Here is an 18072-nt window from a genome sequence, read left to right on the forward strand (position 1 = left end):
GTAAAATGAAGCAATAATAATATAATAAGAGTGTCTTCCAGTCGTCGGTATGACGAGCGCTCACGATCAAGAGCTTTGCTATCTCTTTCTATCTCCTCGACTGCTCTAGGTGAAGTTACATACAATAGACAATGCACAGTAGTCATTGGTAACGGCATACAGATTGAAAAAATATATGCGAAGCTCTATTTAAGAGAACCCGAAAGCAAATTCAAGAAAAAGAGACAACAATAATAAATGAAAAACGAAAACGCGCTCGGTGTACGTTAAAAAAAAATAATTGAATGGAGCTCAAGGGGCCAAATTTGAATCATCAAATCATTTTTCTTTCAGTCTACAGATCGATGTATACGAATTCAGAGTGAATCTTTTTAGCGCAACCGACATCACACCAAAAAAAAAACACACGTACATTTTTCACTCACATCGTTTGCGTCGCATTTTAAACAATACCAAACAAATCAATGACCAAACGATTTTTAATTTTACTTCATCTATTTTACGCAATAAATTTTCTCATATGAGAAAAAAGCAACGAAACAAATAAAATAACTATTTAACAAAAACAGCAAATAATAAATTGAGCATATGCATCAAATTCGATCGTTAAAAAAAGAAACACTTCGTTCATCAGAGTGCGGCAAAAAAAAACAACCACGAAATTTATCTACTCAAACCGAAAAATCAACGCAATATAATCTAATTAACAACACTCACAATATTTTGTGAACTAGACAAAGATTGACATCGTGTACATATTGAAATTCGCAATAGAAAGTTCAGACACCCAAAACATATACGCACAACGCAACCATTCAGCATCGAACAAATTAAATTTTGGACGGTTTTTCATCGCTTTAAGTCAAGTTTCTTTTGTATTCAACATTGTTGAACTTTCGATGCGGTTGTGCGTGGCCCGTGCGCACGCGCTCATGTGAAAAGAAAGTGAAAATTTGCCCCTTTCAAATGAAATATACTAGCACCAAAGATTAGTTCTGCGCCGAATTTTGGTTTGGCAGGCCAACACAAGCTACAAAATACGGATTTTGAAATATGTGATTCCACCAGTGTGGAGAAATAACCCACAAAATAACCAAAACTATTCGCTCCCAAAATATCATAGATATCCATTATTGTAAATAGAACCCAGTGATTTTCAAACAAATTAGTACAAAGATTTATTTTTCTCAATCTCTAAAAAAAAAAGAAAAGAAAACATGAACAGTGTCATATTTATAAGTATTATTGTAATAGTTCTTGTTAATTGTGCACAAACCCAAGATGGTTTACCCTATGGATTTGATTCGAATGACAAGTATCAGGTTTGTTCAACAAATATTTTCGGTTTTATTTACATATTAAAAATTAAGTGGTTGGAGAACTTTAAATTTTGAAGAGTTCATAAATCGTTAATTGCATCATTGTGATAATCTTCTTCTTTTTTGAAAATTGTCAGAAACAAAACGTCATTTCAAAAAACAATGGAAAGAGACAGTTATAAACGATTCAAATGGATTTCCGTTATGATTTTATTTACGAAGTTGAAGAAAAAGTTCACGATCCAAATCTTAATTGGAATTCTAGTTAGTTCATACTGATTCATTAACTTTGATCAAAATTTGTAATAATAAATTTCATTCAACTTTACAAATTCGAATGCTGAGATTAGCTGGAATTTTTCATTTGTGTACTGTGTGGATACATTTTTGTGGTTTGATGAAAGATTTTCGGTTTTTGTGTGTGGAAAAAGGAGAACGAGAGAGAGAGAGAGAGCGAGAGAGAGAAATTTGAATGAGATGTCGAGTAAAGTGATCATTATTCGTGATTCGATTTGAAGCAAATCAACAGTTAGCTAGATAGATTTGTATTGAATTGAAAGTTTTCAAACGCAAAATTCATAGATGTATACAATGTGTCTTTTGTCGAATGTGAATTGATTTGATGATAGGTTTTTTTTCGCGACATAAAAATAACGATGGGATGGTCTCTTTCATTATTTCGAATGAGAAAAAAAACTACTCACATTCACAATGGCATAGTTGCACAGAGAGAGTAAAAAAAAACACAAACCAAATAAATTCGGAACATCAACCGAAATGAAGAAAAGAAAACAGTTCCACATGGATGCATTTTCATGGTGTAGGAGAAGTTCAATTTCAGCTGATGTAAATGATTTGACGACATTGTCGTTGTTTTTGTTGTTCCGTATGCTGCATTTTGAAATAAAATTTTCCATATTTTTGGTTTCCAATCCATGCGACCAATTTCGACAACGGTAACAGAAACTCTTGAGACAAATTGGGCTCGCAAAGATGCGTAAAGCAGATGCTTATTATGATGAATCACATATATCATTGAATCGTTTCGATTCCATCGAAGATCTCTTGCTCTCGTTCTCCCTTTTCCACACACTGAAAATCTTTCATCAAACCACAAAAAATTCACCGTCATTGAATTGAATCAATTGTATTTTCGATTGCTTAATTTCCGCTTGAGTTTATCATCTTATTATTCAGCGATCGCATTTGAACGATTAAACGGTTGAAAAAATGTTCAACATTCTGTGATCAAAATTAAAAACCAAACTCAATTTAATTCAATTGCAGATACAATCACAGTACAATCCAACGCAAAGTGCGACTGAGAATATCGATGATGTGGTAAATTTTCTGAAGGAATTTAACCATGAAGCAGCTGAAATGTGCAACCGAGTGGTGAACAGTGAATGGAAATATGCGACAAATGCTAGCGAATATAATAGACGACGTGTGAAAGAGCAACAATCGGTTGCAACAAAATTCGAATGCTTGAGCTGGAGACGTGCAATTTCATTTTTAAACTATCCGATCACAAATACGAATGACAAACGACAATTGCAACGCATCATAAAACAGGGAAAATGTGGTCTTACCGATGACAAATATGCCGAAATTAACAATTTAATTCAACAAATGACGGACAATTATAAACATGCCCGAATTTGCCCGTACCGTGGCACCCAAAGTGAATTTGTTAATCAAAATACACAAATGGACGAAAATATTGGTGTAATACCAATTAAACATGCAAATGAATCGATTCAATCAACACAATTTGAAAACTATGTAACACACACGTATACTGGCTACTGTGATCTCAGCATTGATACTGATATTCCGCATGTTATGGAACATAGCCGAAATGAAGCTGAATTGAAGTACATTTGGTCGGCGTGGCATGAAAAAACTGGACCACCGAATCGCAACAATTTTATGCGTTACATTGATTTGGCTAATCAAGCGGCCATTGCACATGGATTTTCTGATGCCGGCGAACAAATGCGCGCACTTTATGAAGATCCCGAACTTTATTTCAGCGTACAAGATCTATGGACAGAAATTGCACCATTGTATCGGCAATTGTTCACATTCGTGCGAAAGGGACTGATTCGACAATATGGAAATAAAATATTACGGCCTGATGGACCAATACCCGCTCATTTGCTTGGAAATATGTGGTAATTTATGAGAATGCATTCTTATCCTCATTACTGCACCGTTCTCAATCAACACAACATTTAAAATTCATTTCTCAGAGCTGTTATTGGCACTGGAGATGTGAGGGCACTTGTGAATGCACTTTTTTCATATAATTTTTCAAGTTTTGCACTTGAAGAAGAAGAAAAAGCAGTACCCTCTAAAAGTTCCCCACGGATTCTATAACTGCTCTGCCGTTTCCTTTTCAATTCACAATATTTTGCTTCATTTTCCACAAATTTAGGCAACAAAACTGGAAAAATATCATGGACATTGCGAAACATCGATATTCAGAAACGCCCGACGTATCCGCCGAAATGGTGCGACAAGGTTCGTGAACATTTTAATTTTGATGTCTATAAAATGGATGAAAAAGTAGAAAAAAAACGCTAATTTTTCCCTTCGTCATTTCAGGCTATACACCAACACATATTTTTCGCAAAGCCGATGAGTTCTTTTCTTCTCTTGGAATGACACCAATGTCACCCGAATTTTGGCGCAATTCAATTTTACAGGGTAATGAATCGGGCAAGTGTATGGCTTCAGCTTGGGATTTTTGTAACAATTTCGATTTTCGTGTTACACAATGCACACAAATTACACTGGATGATTTTCTAAATGCACATTACCAAATTTCACACGTACAATACTACATGATGTACGCAAATCAACCGTTTGTATATCGTGATGGTCCAAATCCATCATTCCATGAAGCAATTGGTATGCATTTAACCTATTTTACTTTCATTTCGTACAAATAATAAAAGATGTATATTTATTTAATGATACAGCTCATGCAATTGGCTTATGTGTCGGTGGGCCAGTGCATTTGCAACGCATTAAATTGCTTTCAACGCCAATTCAAACGGCAAATGGAAATTCAGTTATAAATATCGAGTACTTGCTGGGTTTGGCACTGGAAAAGCTACCATTTTTGGCATTCAGCTTAGCTGTGGAAAAGTGGCGATGGCTTGTCTTCGAAAAAGGACCAGTGGCCATGAATTCAAGATGGTGGGAGCATCGGTTACGATATCAGGGCATTGTTCCACCAAATCCACGTCATACTGACGATTTCGATGCTGGCTCTAAATATCATATCATCGCCGATCAGGATTATATCAAATACTTTTTGGGAACAATCTTACAATTTCAAATTTATGCCGAACTATGCGAGACAATAAATCATTCGGGACCGTTGCATACATGCGATTTCTATCGATCCAGAGAAGCTGGACGTATTTTAAGGTAACAAACCAAACTAGATCAAAAAATGTCTTGAATCGTAATTTTTGTTGTTGTTGTTGTTGTTTATTTTGTTCATCAGCGATGTAATGCAGCACGGGGCGTCTTTGTCACCAACACAGTTGTTGAAGATATTGACGAGGGGAAAATCGAATCGAATTTCAGCCGAACCATTAGTTCAATTTTTTAATCCACTGAAAGCGTGGCTTGAACAACAAAACCGTAATGATTACATTGGCTGGAATACCAATATCGAAGATGTTGCTCTATTTAAATCAGTAAACGGTCACGCCAATCGCAATCTCAAATCATTCACATTGTTGGGGATTCTGACGATAACTATCTCATTGTATTTGTTCTAAATTATTCAAAAATAAAGATACATTTTTCGGTTACATTTTAAATCGATTGCATTTTTTCTACATTAGATTTGTTGATATTTATGCATTTTCTTTAATTTAGTGGCAGCACAATTTCGTCGGTCGCGCATCTTTAGTCCATGTCACTAAGAATTGTAATCAGTTAATAGTTGTATTGCAAAAATCATACAAATATAACTCGTCCAGATGGTAAATTATGCCTATTATTTCACTGACCGATGGACGAACATAAAAAAGTGAAACAATTTAAATGAAAAACATTCATAAAGATAATAAAAATGTTCAGTGCTCGATTTATTTATTCAATAAGGTTAACCTACCATTTTTCTAATTTAACTTGTTGAGCTCGGTCGATAAAAATTCATATTCATTCATTTTAGTTTAGAAAGGCTAAAATGAATAACCGTTTTTGGTGTTCATACAAAATATTGAGGTTATGTGCACAATTTGTTTATGTCAAATGGTGTTGATGTTGTACAATTAAAAGACCGTTCACATTAGACTGGTATATGAGAATGAGGTTATGGCTATAGTATAAATCCAAACATTCGTTTATACGCCAAATAGAAACTGAAGTGATTATACGATTTAAAATTGACATTATGAACGCATACAAACACAATAAAATGATTTCATGTTAAAATTTCAATCATTTTAAAACAACTCATCCACTATCGTGTACTTATAACGTCAATCGGGTGCAAACAAAAATATTGCCAAACGAAAGTGAATGTGTAAACGTCAGTGCATCAAGTTATAGAGGAACCGAAAAAACGAAAACAACATCAAAACGAGTCGGATAAAAGGTAACAAACAACGGTAAAACTATCGCCCACAATTATCAATTTCATCTAAAAAAAACGATTTTGATTGTTGTTTTGAGGTGAATTTAACACCTGAAAAACGGATAGAAAAATATAAAAAAACAACACCGCACTTTCAAGTGATTCAAACACTCAATTGATTGGTGATTCAACGAAATCGAAATAAAAAAACACACAATAAATCAAATAGTCGCATATCACAGTGAATGTGAGTGTACAAATGGTTTAGTTTTCAATTTGTGCAAAGTTAATCCATCTTTTTGCTAAACACAACCGGCCAATTTTAGACATTCAAACGAAAATAAAAACCATATTTTTTACATTCCACGTAGTTTATCTCATTTTAATATTTGAAATGTCATGCAATTTGCATACATTTTGAGAGATTACAGTGCAAAACTTGGCTGCAAATCATTTATGAACGATTCTTTTCCTTTTTCTCATTAAATTTATATCTTAATTGTCCGTAAAAAAGGAGTTTTTCTATATTGAAAGGGCATTAAGGTTCATAGAACGTCAGTTGGAGTAAATGGTGTGGTTTACTCAAAGCACTTTGTGTTTATTTAAGGTAGACCAGTTGTTATAATCTATGACAATTCGAAGCATATCCATTCGTTTCGCTAATGTCAGCGAACTCATTAGGTATTCATTGGCAAAAAACTAATGCGAACGTACCTCAATAATTATAATATGAAAAGTGATTGAGCCGAATGAAATGAAAAATATTCATTCAACCGTTTCCAAAGATAATGTTTGATCTCTCTCTCTCTCTCTCTCTAAGTGTGAGTGTTTGTGCGCGCTATTTGCATCGGTATTTTTCATATGTACTTTATAGTAAATGATCCCAGAAATAGGGAGCCAATTGACATTGATACGTCAACAATTTACATACAAAATGAAATTCGAATATGTTAAACAGTGAACGCAATGGTTTTTGTGTTTTTCTCCTCTTTATTTTCGTTTGTTTGAACGTTTGACATTGTCGGTAAATGCGTAGCGGTAGTTCTCTTTTTCGGCTCAATGAATATGTGCATTCTTTTTTGTTTGTTTGTTTTTTTTTGTGAAATTTAATGCAACTAAATTTCATCCAAAATAAATGTTAACCTGATAACTATGAGTGTGACGCGCGCGCACGCGAGAGTGTCAACGTCAGTTATTCAACTCAATGAATATCATTTAGTCAGAGTCAGAATAGAGAGACATGAGATCATGTAATTATGCAAAACTGTTCTTTGCTGCTTCGCTGACATTCTATATTTATATTTGCGGTTCATACACGAACTGATCTCAAGTTGAAAATACAAATACATATAATGTTCAATATATAAAGATATTTTTACCAGTAGCAAAGCGAATATGAAAATTGAATTGCCAAAAACTAAAATCAGTAAAACCACAAAATGAATACGCTTCAAAAAAAAATTCTTTATAAATATAACCAATGATCAGAGTGTATGAACAGCGATAACAATCACTTTTCGTGCGTCGCACAACAAACTTTCGTGTGCATTTCATTCAATGTTTACATTACCATTTCCATTTAATTTGATAATTCGCCGTCTTGACGGGAAAAATAAATAATTTTTATTTTTCATTTCGGTTTTATTTCAATTGGAGGGTAGTTGACGACGCATTTCGTGTGATTATTTTACGAATCAAATGTATAAACAAGAATCTAAAGTAGCGACGCGTCTTAAATCATCACTATTGAACATTGTTTGACATCTCAGCGGCACCCGTAAAAGGTCATCGTATCGACTGTAGGTGAAAGTCGGGGACACAACCGTTGAAATTATTGGCACACACACACACATCATTTTTCATCTAACAAAATGGGAATCATATTAGCGAAATTTCGAGTAAGTAATTTATTTCTTTTTTTCTTTTTTGATTAAGTCGTGAGCGATTCAGTGTTTCTTTTTTCTTCTTCTTTCAATTCGATGCGTTCTCCGCAAATTTCACAGTCGTTGCTCAAATTATATAAAACGGTTTTATTTTTCGTGTCTTTTGCAATATCGTAGCTGATTTTTATGTTTTCATGCTTTTCGTGTCAGTTTTAGCGGGCTCGTTTTTAATAAGAGCAGACAATTTTTATGTTATTTTTCTTTCATTGTAATTATTATGAAGCTGAACATACGAAGACGCTGTTATATTAAAACTCAATCAATGGAAAATAAATCGAATGATAAAATACTTTGTTTTAATCCATTTTTCTCTGTACACGGCGTGTGAGTGTGTGTACATGATTTCGGTGCTCGGTTTTCTTTTTAACACACGATAGAAAGTGAACATGTATTTTACGTGTTGCGTATTTTTTTTTCTCTCTCTTAATTTTTTTTTCTTATTTTGCAGAAAGAAAAAACCACAATTGAAGTACTAGAGGAGCTAGAGACAAAGATCAAAGACATTGAAAGTTTCTCAATCAGTACACAAGCGCGACAGAAACGTTTTGTGGGCAATTTTCTTGTGTTTTCAGTTGGTTTATATGTCATTGCGTCGATTGTATTTTATTTTGCATTTTTCCCATCAACATGGTCAAAGCGAATTATATATTCAACCCCGTTACTTATATTTCCCATTCTGTGAGTATATCCCAGGATTCCTAGCTCTAGATTTCTAATTCTGTGTTTCATATTTTCATGTAATCTCGATTTGCTTTTCAATTTTTAGAATCATCTTGTTAAAACGATTGGTTGCATGGTATTTCCAGCGAAAGATCAATCGCAATGCAAATCAATTAAAACAGTTGCGTGCCGATAAGAAGAAGATCATTGAACAGGTCATGGACAAGGAAACCTATAAGGTTGCCTGTGAAATATTGAATCGTTTTGGAGACACAGCAACGCGAGCACAACATCAACCTGTTGCTAGTCGTACGTCTATAAAGATCATCGGAGTCAAAGCAATTGTGTAATTTCTCTTTTTTATCTCTCGCTCCATTTTCAGCATCACCAAATCAAAGTTTAATCGGATCGAATTTAAGTACGCCACAGAAACAACAACCAAATAAGGTTGGAATAACGCCACAAACACAACCAAGACAACCAATAATGCCAACAGCTCGTACACCAATCAATGTACGAAGTATGCCGCAATCGGCACTGAACGCACTGCAAACGCCATCGTTTGGCCAATACAGAATTAACTCACCCGTACCCACGCCCGTTGTTGGTATGTACAACTCAATTAACATTTATGATTCGGTTCTTTTTGGATAATGACATGTAAAATGGAATTGTACCACCATAATCATTTGAATTATCTACGCTGACGCCAAGTCGAACTTTCCGATATTCAATTTTATATAAAATGCGGTTTTATTCTTTATTATTTTTTAGCGAGACAACACTATGGCACACCATTTCCGATTATCAACCAAAACCAAAAAGGAATGTTTGAGAAAATTGTTGATTATTTAATAAACGATGGACCAAGCAGTCGATATGGCATGATTTGTAAAGAATGTTATGGCCACAATGGTATGTTACTTATCACATTGTAATTACAGAAATACAATTGCTAAATCAATAAAACAAAAATTTTCATTGAAAACAATAGGCATGGTATCGCAGGAGGAATATGAATATTCAGCATTCAAGTGTGCCTTTTGTAAGGCTTTGAATCCGGCAAAGAAAATTCGACCAATTGCACCACGATTGAATTTACCAGAGAGAAGTACTGGCGAGACTAGTAATAAGCCTCTGCCAAGTCAATCACAGCAACCGAGCTCTTCGGCGCCGGTTACAGACAAGGATTCGGGTACACATAGCTTTTTTTGCTTTTGCAATTTATTCAATTGATTAAAACATTCTTCTTCCATACACAGGCTCTGAATCCGATGCAGTGACGAGTGAGCTTCGAAAACGCAAAGAAACAATCGAACCAATTGAAACAATACCTGAACCAACAGCAACACCAGCTCCAGAACCAATGAACGAACCCAATGAAGATAAAGACAGCAAACCTAGTGAAAATGTTAAAACTCATAACGATAAGAAAAATGAATAATTTATATGAATTGTTTTGCTTTTTAAAATTATGCTCAAATTCTTAGCATTTTTTTTTTGTGTTCTTATCTGAACTAAGCGAGAAAAAAATTGTTTTAAAAAAAATACCAACAACATTAGTCAATTAATTTATGAGGAATGCCATGTTTTGTTCCCCCACTTTCTTTTATATCCCCATTTGGAAGCGGATAACATTCAACCCACGTTACACTTAATTTCCAATAGGATCGAGCATTTCGAATAACCCGAGAATGGTTTTGATTATGATAAGATGGGAGAATGGAGTTGCCTCAATACAATCGATTTTGAATTGATTTACAAGATTTGATCAATTTATAATTTGCAATAAAAAACAAAATATACATATAGATGAGATAAGCAAAATAGATCCCAAAACTTTTCAATGAAAAAAAGAGAAAGAAGTAAGTCAAGAATAAAATTGTTCATGTTACTCAAAATTTCTTTGCAATCATTAAATTGATTTAAATTAGTCTCCATCTAAAAAAAAACTTCTCGGACATCTTGTCATTGATATTACTTTATTTATTATATCAAAGCAAGGCAAAAAAAATAAATGCCAATTTATCTTTGTAATATGTGGAATATTTCAACATCCAAATTTTTGTAAATCGAATAAAAAATGAAAATTACACTTAAAAAGCCGTTTTTTAATTACGTATTAACAGATGTGATTGTGTTAACGAATAAATAAAGAAAATATTCTGTTTTTCAAAGTTTTTTTTTTAAGAGAATACGCTCCAAATCACTACACCATTGCCCTGGAAGGGGTTTTGAGATATTTTACAGTGAAACGATTGGGCTACAGCTATAGCAGTGCTATTTTCACAGCTCCTATTCATAGGTGCTATTTGTGAACAATGTATACGGACAGCGATTTTATGATACAATTCGAAACGAAATGTTCAAAATTTAAATAGAACAATTGATTTTAGTATTTTACATTTTTTTTTGCATAAACAAATCAATAGGTCTATTGTCCGGAATTGTATCATAAAATCGCTGCCCGTATGCGTTGTTCACAAATAGCACCTATGAATAGGAGCTGTGAAAATAGCACTGCTATAGCTGTAGCCCAATCTATTCACTGATATTTTACCATATTTCAAAAAGTTCGAGAAGAATACATACTATTGAAATGATACTAGAGTATTAGTTTTAAGATGATGCACCGAATATGAATTTCTTTTCGAAAGCTGCGGAAATGATGTAGATATCCCGAATATAGCTGACTCTGCTTATGATGGGCCGAGTTTTGTTGTAGCACAAGACTCATTGCAATGGCCCTCGATATAGCGCAATTAAATCATTATAATTCCGGAGAAGAAACAATCAAATTAGCGCCACATTCAGAGCTACGTTGTCTCCAATTCAAAATTTCAAGAAGCGTGTATGATGTGATAGAATCCTTCTTCTTTTTATTGAAATTACCTGCAATTTATCGAAAGGGGTTCGGCCCAAGAATCGAGAAATCCTTTTATCACAATGAAAAGTTCAATTTCGTTTGTAAAAAAATTACATTTCTTTATTGTTCCTAATATAATATTTTCCGGTTAGTTTAACATAAAATTCCTGTAATTTCGTTGCATCATTTTTTTTTCTTCTCCATCTTCTCTGAATTGCTTAAGTGTTTGACGAAATTTTCGAAATGTAAATATCAAATTGGTTGATCTCACATATAACTCTCAGTCACGCCCATGCACGCATCAATATTCACTCGTTAAATAAATATAATTACACTATTTTTGTTTTTTTTTTGTTTAAAAAAAAGAATTATCGAAAATTGGGTTTGAAATGATCAGAAATCTGGATCATAATCTCGATTATATCGTCGTGTATTGTAGGTATATAGTCCCATCGCATTTTGGTGTGATGGATGATGGTGGCTTGCATAGGATGGGTGATAGTGCGGATGATAATTTTCCATATATGGATCAGTTTGTGGTGGATATGCATACGTTTTTTGGGAATAATGTGGTTTCGTCAATTTCTGATCATAATAATAGTCGGCATTTGCTTGGTACTTTTGTTGTGTACGCCAACTATCAAATCGTTCGTCACGATCACTACTCGAGTTTGCAAAACGCTGAAAATAAGAAAAAACAATTATTAAAAATCGTTAAGCCACTAAAATTTTTAAATAAATTTATTTCAAGGTTATATTACTTTTGGTTTAAAGTCTGGTTTCACATCATCCCAGGTATCCTCGATGTACAGTTCTTCGTGGCCATAATTTTCGAAGCCACCCATATGGTTTTTATTTAACTCATTCAGCATATCGGCTGTCAGTGGAACCGGTGCCTTCTTTTTTGATCGCTTTTGCCGATTCATTAGCTATTTAAAAAAAAAAAATACATTTGAAACGATAACGATAACGATACTAAAAACTAACACAACATACCACAGCAGCACCGAATATAACAACAAATAATAGTGAACCGGCACCAATTACGATAACAGCAATAGCCCATTGTGGAATGATTGCGTTTTGTTCAATTTCATTTGGTATTGTTGGTATGGTCCGTTGTTTTGGAATTACTGTCCGATGAATGAAAGGAAAAAAAGATAAATATCGTCACATTAAAAATCACATTCAAATCAAGATTATTAAGAAAATATGGCATGTCAATGTACCAATAAAATCAGTTGAAAGTGGATCCAAAATAAAGTGGCCCATTAAATAGTTGCTTCTGGCTGGTTTTGTATTGTCAGGGAAGTCGGCGATGATTTGCTCCATATCCATGTTCGACGATGCGGTTGCATTGTTTTTCAATGGAACAACAGTCATTGGTACCTCGGTAAGAGCGTCATGGAACATTTGTTTAATTTCTTGGGTATTTATATCACGCGATACATCGGCCAATTCAACAAAATAATCAACAAGAACACTTCCCTGACTGAAACTATCAATACGAATCTTTTTGTACCATTTTCGAAGACGATCCGCTTTACTGTATACATTATTCAACTGCAAATGGATAAAAAAGGGATTGGAAAAGTTACATCGACTTCGATACAATGTTGAAGAGAGAATAAGCATTTACCTGAGTTTCGATTTCCTTTGCTAGATTTTTGTATTCAACTGTGTTATGGTCGAGAAGTTCGGGTTTCCATTTAACACCGTCAACAATTTTAATTGTTCCCGCTAAATCACATTGCACATGACATGTGCCCGGTTGTGTTGGTCGTACTGTTGTCGTGGTTGTAGTTGTCGTAACGACCGTTGTCGATGTACTCGATGACGTTCGTTTCAGAATTTCAGAAATATCAATTGCTTGTGCGCCTTGCTGTTCAATTATCTTTTGAACGCTCAATGGTGTTGTAGAAACAGTGGGCCAACCGGTAAACTCGGTCGTTGCTCTAAAATAATTCAATTCAAATGTGAAACGGATAAATCAGCAAAAAGTTTATTATTATTTACCTTGTGGGTAATCCAGAGCGAATTGTAACTTTTGGTGGCGTTGGTGCTCCGCCATGTGATGGTCTTGGTGTTGTTAATCGAACGCCCGGTCGTTTTCCAATGCCTTTCAGAAAACCAAATTTATTATTTGATGGTGATGTTGATGTCGATGTAGATTGAGGTGATGATGTTTCTTCTTTGTTTTCGGCTGATGCTAAGTCATCGACCGAAGCATTGGCCTTATATCCAGGCGGTAGCAAACTGCTAATGTCTGCATTGAATGACAATTTATTAAGTACATTTTCAATGCTGCTTCCACTATTATTGTCTGCCGATGTTGTTGTTTTCTCGGTTGTTGTGAATTTTGGCAATTTAAAACCTGGCGGTAGAAATTTGCTGATGTCATCCATTGTCGTTTTCGATAATGGTCGTTTTGTTGTGAAACTTTCTTTTGGTTGTTTGTATCCCGGTGGTAATAATTTGCCAATATCTTCGGTCACCGTGCTCAAACGGAATGGAGCTTTTGTTGCTGACGACGGTGTGGTCGAATATGGTTTGTAATCTTTGGGCAACAGTGCTTCAATATTGTCGTCAAATTTAATTTTTACCAAAGTGTCCGATCCATTCTTTGTTCCATTTTGAGCTTTTGGCTTACTTTCACTTGGCGGTTTATAGTCTTTTGGCAATAGATCTTCCAGTGAAATTTCCTTAAATTGAATTTTTTTCGCGATAATATCATCCTTTACCGTATCACTCTTCACAGTGGTCGATGTGGTTTCTGCTGGTGTTGTTGGTTTTGTTGTTGATTCGCTCAAACTGTGTGCACGATACTTGAAACCGGGCGGTAACAAACTTGCCAACTCATCATCAACATTCACTCGTTTCGATGGTGCCGTTGTTGATGTTGGCTTACGCGTTGGCGCTTTGGTTGTGCGTGGTGTAAACTTTCGTATCACAACGGGAATACTCTTTGTGGTTATTTCCGCTTTTGGTTCATTTAACTCATGTAAATGTGCTAATTTTTCACTGATTGACGAAAGTTTGTGAACGCGAGTCTTTACAATGTCTTGATGTGAGTCCGATTCATTTTGCGATTGTGTAAAACTTTCTTGTGACGTTTCCGTTGAATCAATTTCTTCGGTTGTCGTCGTATTTTCTTCATTCGATGCCATCACATCATCGTCTTTGTTTGAATCGTCCGATGTGCTTTCATTATTGTTATTATAATCATCGTCTTTGTTGAATTTTTTCATATCTTTGCCCAAATCGCTAAGTGACTGTCTTCTTTCCTCTTGTATGACTTGAGGGAATGTTATGTATCGGGCATCAGATATACTTCGGCTTGTCTGAACTGAAGCCACAACAACGTAGCCTTCCATTGATGTCGTATTTTCGGCGGCCACTGTCGCATCGCTTACTGATGATGTCTCTTTACCGCTGCTTGTATTTGATTTGAATGTTTTCTCTTCCGTTCTTATGGTGATCTCTGGCACATCATCACTTTCAATGGTCGTTTGTTGCTCATCATCATCCTCATCATCGCCATTATGATCGTTATCGTCGGCTATATTGACCGTTGTTTGATCCACTTGAACTGTGGTCGGCTTTTGTATGACCTTTGCCTCTGTGGTTGCTGTTGTTGTCGTTGTTGTTGGTTCATCGATATAATCATATTCGTATTCATATTCAACATCTGGATCTTCAATGACTGGCTTGGCCTGTGTCGTAGTTGTTGTTTTCGTTGGTTTTTCGTCTAGTTTTTTTGTTGTAGTTGTTTCTAAAAACTTTTCTGTTTCCACTTCAGGCACGGAATCGATCACATCTTCGGCTTTATCTTTTTGTTGTGCATTCACTTCACTGATGTCGCTGGACAAGTCATTCGGCTCTTGCGTTTCAAAATCGTGATGTTCCAATTTTGGGATTGGTTTGCCGGGTAAGAAAAAGTTCGATGTCAAAATGACCGGTTTCTGTTCGTCCTTGGGTTTTGGCGTTGCTCTAATTTCTTCTTGTCCCTGATTCTCTTCATCATCGTCATCCTCATAGAAAAATTCTTCTTCCTCATCATCATCCTCGTTTGCTTCGATCGATGGTCGTTGTTCGATAATTGTTTTTTGTGGAAGTTTTGATATAATTCCTTGCTGTAATAGCGGTGCCTTCACCGTTTCACCCGATGATTCACGAATCTTTTGCCGTGCTTGTTGCAAAAGTTGTAATTGATGTGTTCTATTCGATACCTGTTACAAAGAAATTATATACATTTCACAATAAATTATTTTGGTTTTTCTTTTGATTTATCATACTTCGCAAGCCAATAATGGTTCATAAATCAAAAAAAAAAAAAAAAAAAAAAAATCTGGTTGATAGACGCGCAAGCATTTAAAAAACATTTTAAAATTCATTAAGATGAAAAGAAAAAGAAGCGGTTCGCATAAATTAAAATACCTCTTGGCTTGTGCTGCCTCCATCACGGTTTGCACTTCCATTGTGTGTAATGTTAATGCGTTTAATCGTTTGTTGGATATTTTCGCGACTTGTAAAGATCGGTTGTCGCAGGAATTTATTGATGCGAACGCTGGTATTTTGTTCACGTGATGTTCCAAAGCGTGAGGAAATCGGAATTCGATTTTGACGTTGGTCCAATGTGATCGTCGGATTCAAATCGGTGGCCGGTGTTGTTGTTGTTGTCGATGTAGGTGTTGTTATTTGTTGCGCTATTCGGCTAGTTGATGGTTGCTTTGTTGTGCTCAATGGATGAAAACGATTTCGTGTAATCGGGAATCGATTGTTTTCATTGCTATTTTCTTGACTAGTTATTGATTCGTTTGACTTTCTTACGCTATTTTTAATTGAATTGTTATTACTATTGCGATTCGCCGTTGAATCGTTCAGTAGACGACTGGCTTGCCCTTGTTTCACGAATTTTGTCGCATCGTAAATAGTTATCGTTGGCGATCGGCCACCATTTTGATGTGCTAACGATTGTTGCTATAAAAAAAAAGCGTAAATATGGTAAATCAAATGATTGATAATGCTCTGGAATCGAAAATAAATCCATTGATGGTTACCTGAAGTGCAATCGGTTGACGTTGTTGGTCCAAATTGCCATCATTTGACAGTAGCAGTTGTTGCGATTGTTGTTGTTGTGGAAATGATTGTTGCGGAAATGGAAATTGATTATTATTTTGATCGGCTGTATACTGTTGGGATTGTGGAACTATCGGTGGTCGAACAAATTGAAGACCATGATTTCCATTCGGTTGAATTGCAAATGGTCTTGGGGAAATTTGGAAGAAATTTTCTTGCTGCCGCGGCGTTTGTTGCTGAAATATTTAAAATATAGTATGTGTATAACTATTAGCATTTTTACTTTGAACACAGCATCCCGTCGTGCAATCCAAGTAAATGAATCCATTATTAATTATAGTATTGCATCAATTTATTCATTTGTTATTATATAAACAATGAGGCGCATTGATTTCTTGACCCAATGGAATTCAAATAATTAACCGCAAATCCATGGGATATGGTATATCTTTCGTGCAATCTCGTTTGATGTTGAGCAAACAAATTTCGAAATGTTAGATATCATCGGCAATGGCCAAACAAATGGAAAAAGTTTAAATTGAAAAGTTGCTAAAGATCAAAAGTGTTTCGACATCCCAAAAAATCATATAGTATACCCGCAATAAAAGTGTTTTTTTTTTTTCAATAAACTTACCGGAAATGCTGTGTATTGAAAATAGTCGGCCGTTGAACCGTCATTCTTTGTAGGTACGGCTCCGAAAAATGCTGACTGATCTTGTTGCGGCGACTGTTGAAATTGTTGTTGTTGCTGTTGTTGTGGTGCGGGCTGTTGAATAGCTCCCCCTAATTGACTACGTGGTAATGATTGTGGCAAATTTTGCGCAAAATTTGGTAGGCCATTGGTTGGAAAGAATCCATTTCGCGATGCTGGAAACGCTGATTGGAATCGTTGTGGTGATTGATAGTAAAAATTTTGGTCTGTCGCTGTTGTGAAACATAGATTTACAATAAAATGAAAAAGAGTGAGAACAATGTATTTTCACCAAAATTATATTGCATTGAAATTGGATATGCACAGCATTGTGTGTGCGGTTACTGAAATTCGGGTGTTTAGAAGTTAATCACAGAAAATACACAATGAAAATCGTGCGAAAGCGAAAGTTACACCAACCATGATTGATTAGACGATATTATAATTTTTGATCTTTTCATCACTGCTAACACACAATTTTTCAACCCGTTACTTTTCTCATTTTTGCACAATGAGAATTAGACAGTTTACTATTAAACCAACGCTATTGATAGACAGTAATGAAATATCATTTTCTTAATCGAGTCTTTTGACTGAGTTATATGCATGAATTGAAACATAAAAGATTCGCTAATTTTATACTTATTTAATGGCGTATGTTGATGATATATCACAGAAGTGCTATTTGTTAGCGAACGATAGACAGGTAGAAGAAAACAAAATTTGCGCCAAGAGACGTTTTAAGATCTCTCTCTCACTTACCCATCATAATTCTTAGCTATTATACTTGGCCAAAGCCATGAATAAAATTTACAGCGTCATAATAAGAGATTGCTTTGTGAAAATGAAAAGAAGAAATAGCGGAAAGTCAGAAATTTTAGGTCAGCGAAACAGTCATTACAAAATGATTA

The 18072-nt window shown here is 35.0% G+C and overlaps 3 protein-coding genes across 6 annotated transcripts in view; 2 read left to right on the forward strand and 1 right to left on the reverse strand.

Moving 5' to 3' along the window:
* The first annotated feature begins 352 nt into the window (after nt 1–352).
* Nucleotides 353–5144, forward strand: LOC116343859 (angiotensin-converting enzyme-like). Its single transcript, XM_031772142.1, has 6 exons — nt 353–1322; nt 2607–3496; nt 3760–3845; nt 3930–4235; nt 4307–4760; nt 4840–5144. The coding sequence occupies exons 1-6, from the start codon at nt 1218–1220 to the stop codon at nt 5117–5119; spliced, it is 2121 nt and encodes a 706-aa protein (XP_031628002.1). The 5' UTR covers nt 353–1217; the 3' UTR covers nt 5120–5144.
* A 537-nt stretch (nt 5145–5681) lies between these two features.
* Nucleotides 5682–10008, forward strand: LOC116347610 (endoplasmic reticulum junction formation protein lunapark-B). 3 transcript variants are annotated; one of them, XM_031778293.1, is made up of 8 exons: nt 5682–5956; nt 7584–7820; nt 8314–8543; nt 8632–8834; nt 8908–9132; nt 9300–9440; nt 9520–9720; nt 9788–10008. In XM_031778293.1, the coding sequence occupies exons 2-8, from the start codon at nt 7794–7796 to the stop codon at nt 9967–9969; spliced, it is 1209 nt and encodes a 402-aa protein (XP_031634153.1). In that variant the 5' UTR covers nt 5682–5956; nt 7584–7793; the 3' UTR covers nt 9970–10008. The 3 variants fall into 3 exon arrangements, with proteins under 3 accessions (XP_031634153.1, XP_031634143.1, XP_031634160.1); XM_031778283.1 differs by having other exon boundaries at nt 5682–5943; XM_031778300.1 differs by lacking the exon at nt 5682–5956 and adding an exon at nt 6058–6169.
* A 1514-nt stretch (nt 10009–11522) lies between these two features.
* Nucleotides 11523–18072, reverse strand: part of LOC116342958 (serine-rich adhesin for platelets) — an 11724-nt gene continuing 5174 nt past the window's right edge. The window contains exons 3-11 of one of the 2 annotated variants that reach the window (XM_031770807.1): nt 17105–17388; nt 16452–16706; nt 15829–16371; nt 13408–15620; nt 13031–13346; nt 12621–12954; nt 12388–12524; nt 12153–12320; nt 11523–12072 (exon numbers count right to left, since the gene is read on the reverse strand). In XM_031770807.1, coding sequence (XP_031626667.1) covers nt 11785–12072; nt 12153–12320; nt 12388–12524; nt 12621–12954; nt 13031–13346; nt 13408–15620; nt 15829–16371; nt 16452–16706; nt 17105–17388 — 4538 coding nt within the window. In that variant the 3' untranslated portion in view covers nt 11523–11784. Of the gene's footprint in view, nt 12073–12152; nt 12321–12387; nt 12525–12620; nt 12955–13030; nt 13347–13407; nt 15621–15828; nt 16372–16451; nt 16707–17104; nt 17395–18072 lie in introns of both variants that reach the window. The other variant, XM_031770798.1, reaches the window with a different exon arrangement.

This window comes from Contarinia nasturtii, unplaced genomic scaffold (assembly GCF_009176525.2).
Source record: "Contarinia nasturtii isolate CC-2019 unplaced genomic scaffold, AAFC_CNas_1.1 Cnas_scaffold_129, whole genome shotgun sequence".
NCBI lineage: Eukaryota > Metazoa > Arthropoda > Insecta > Diptera > Cecidomyiidae > Contarinia > Contarinia nasturtii.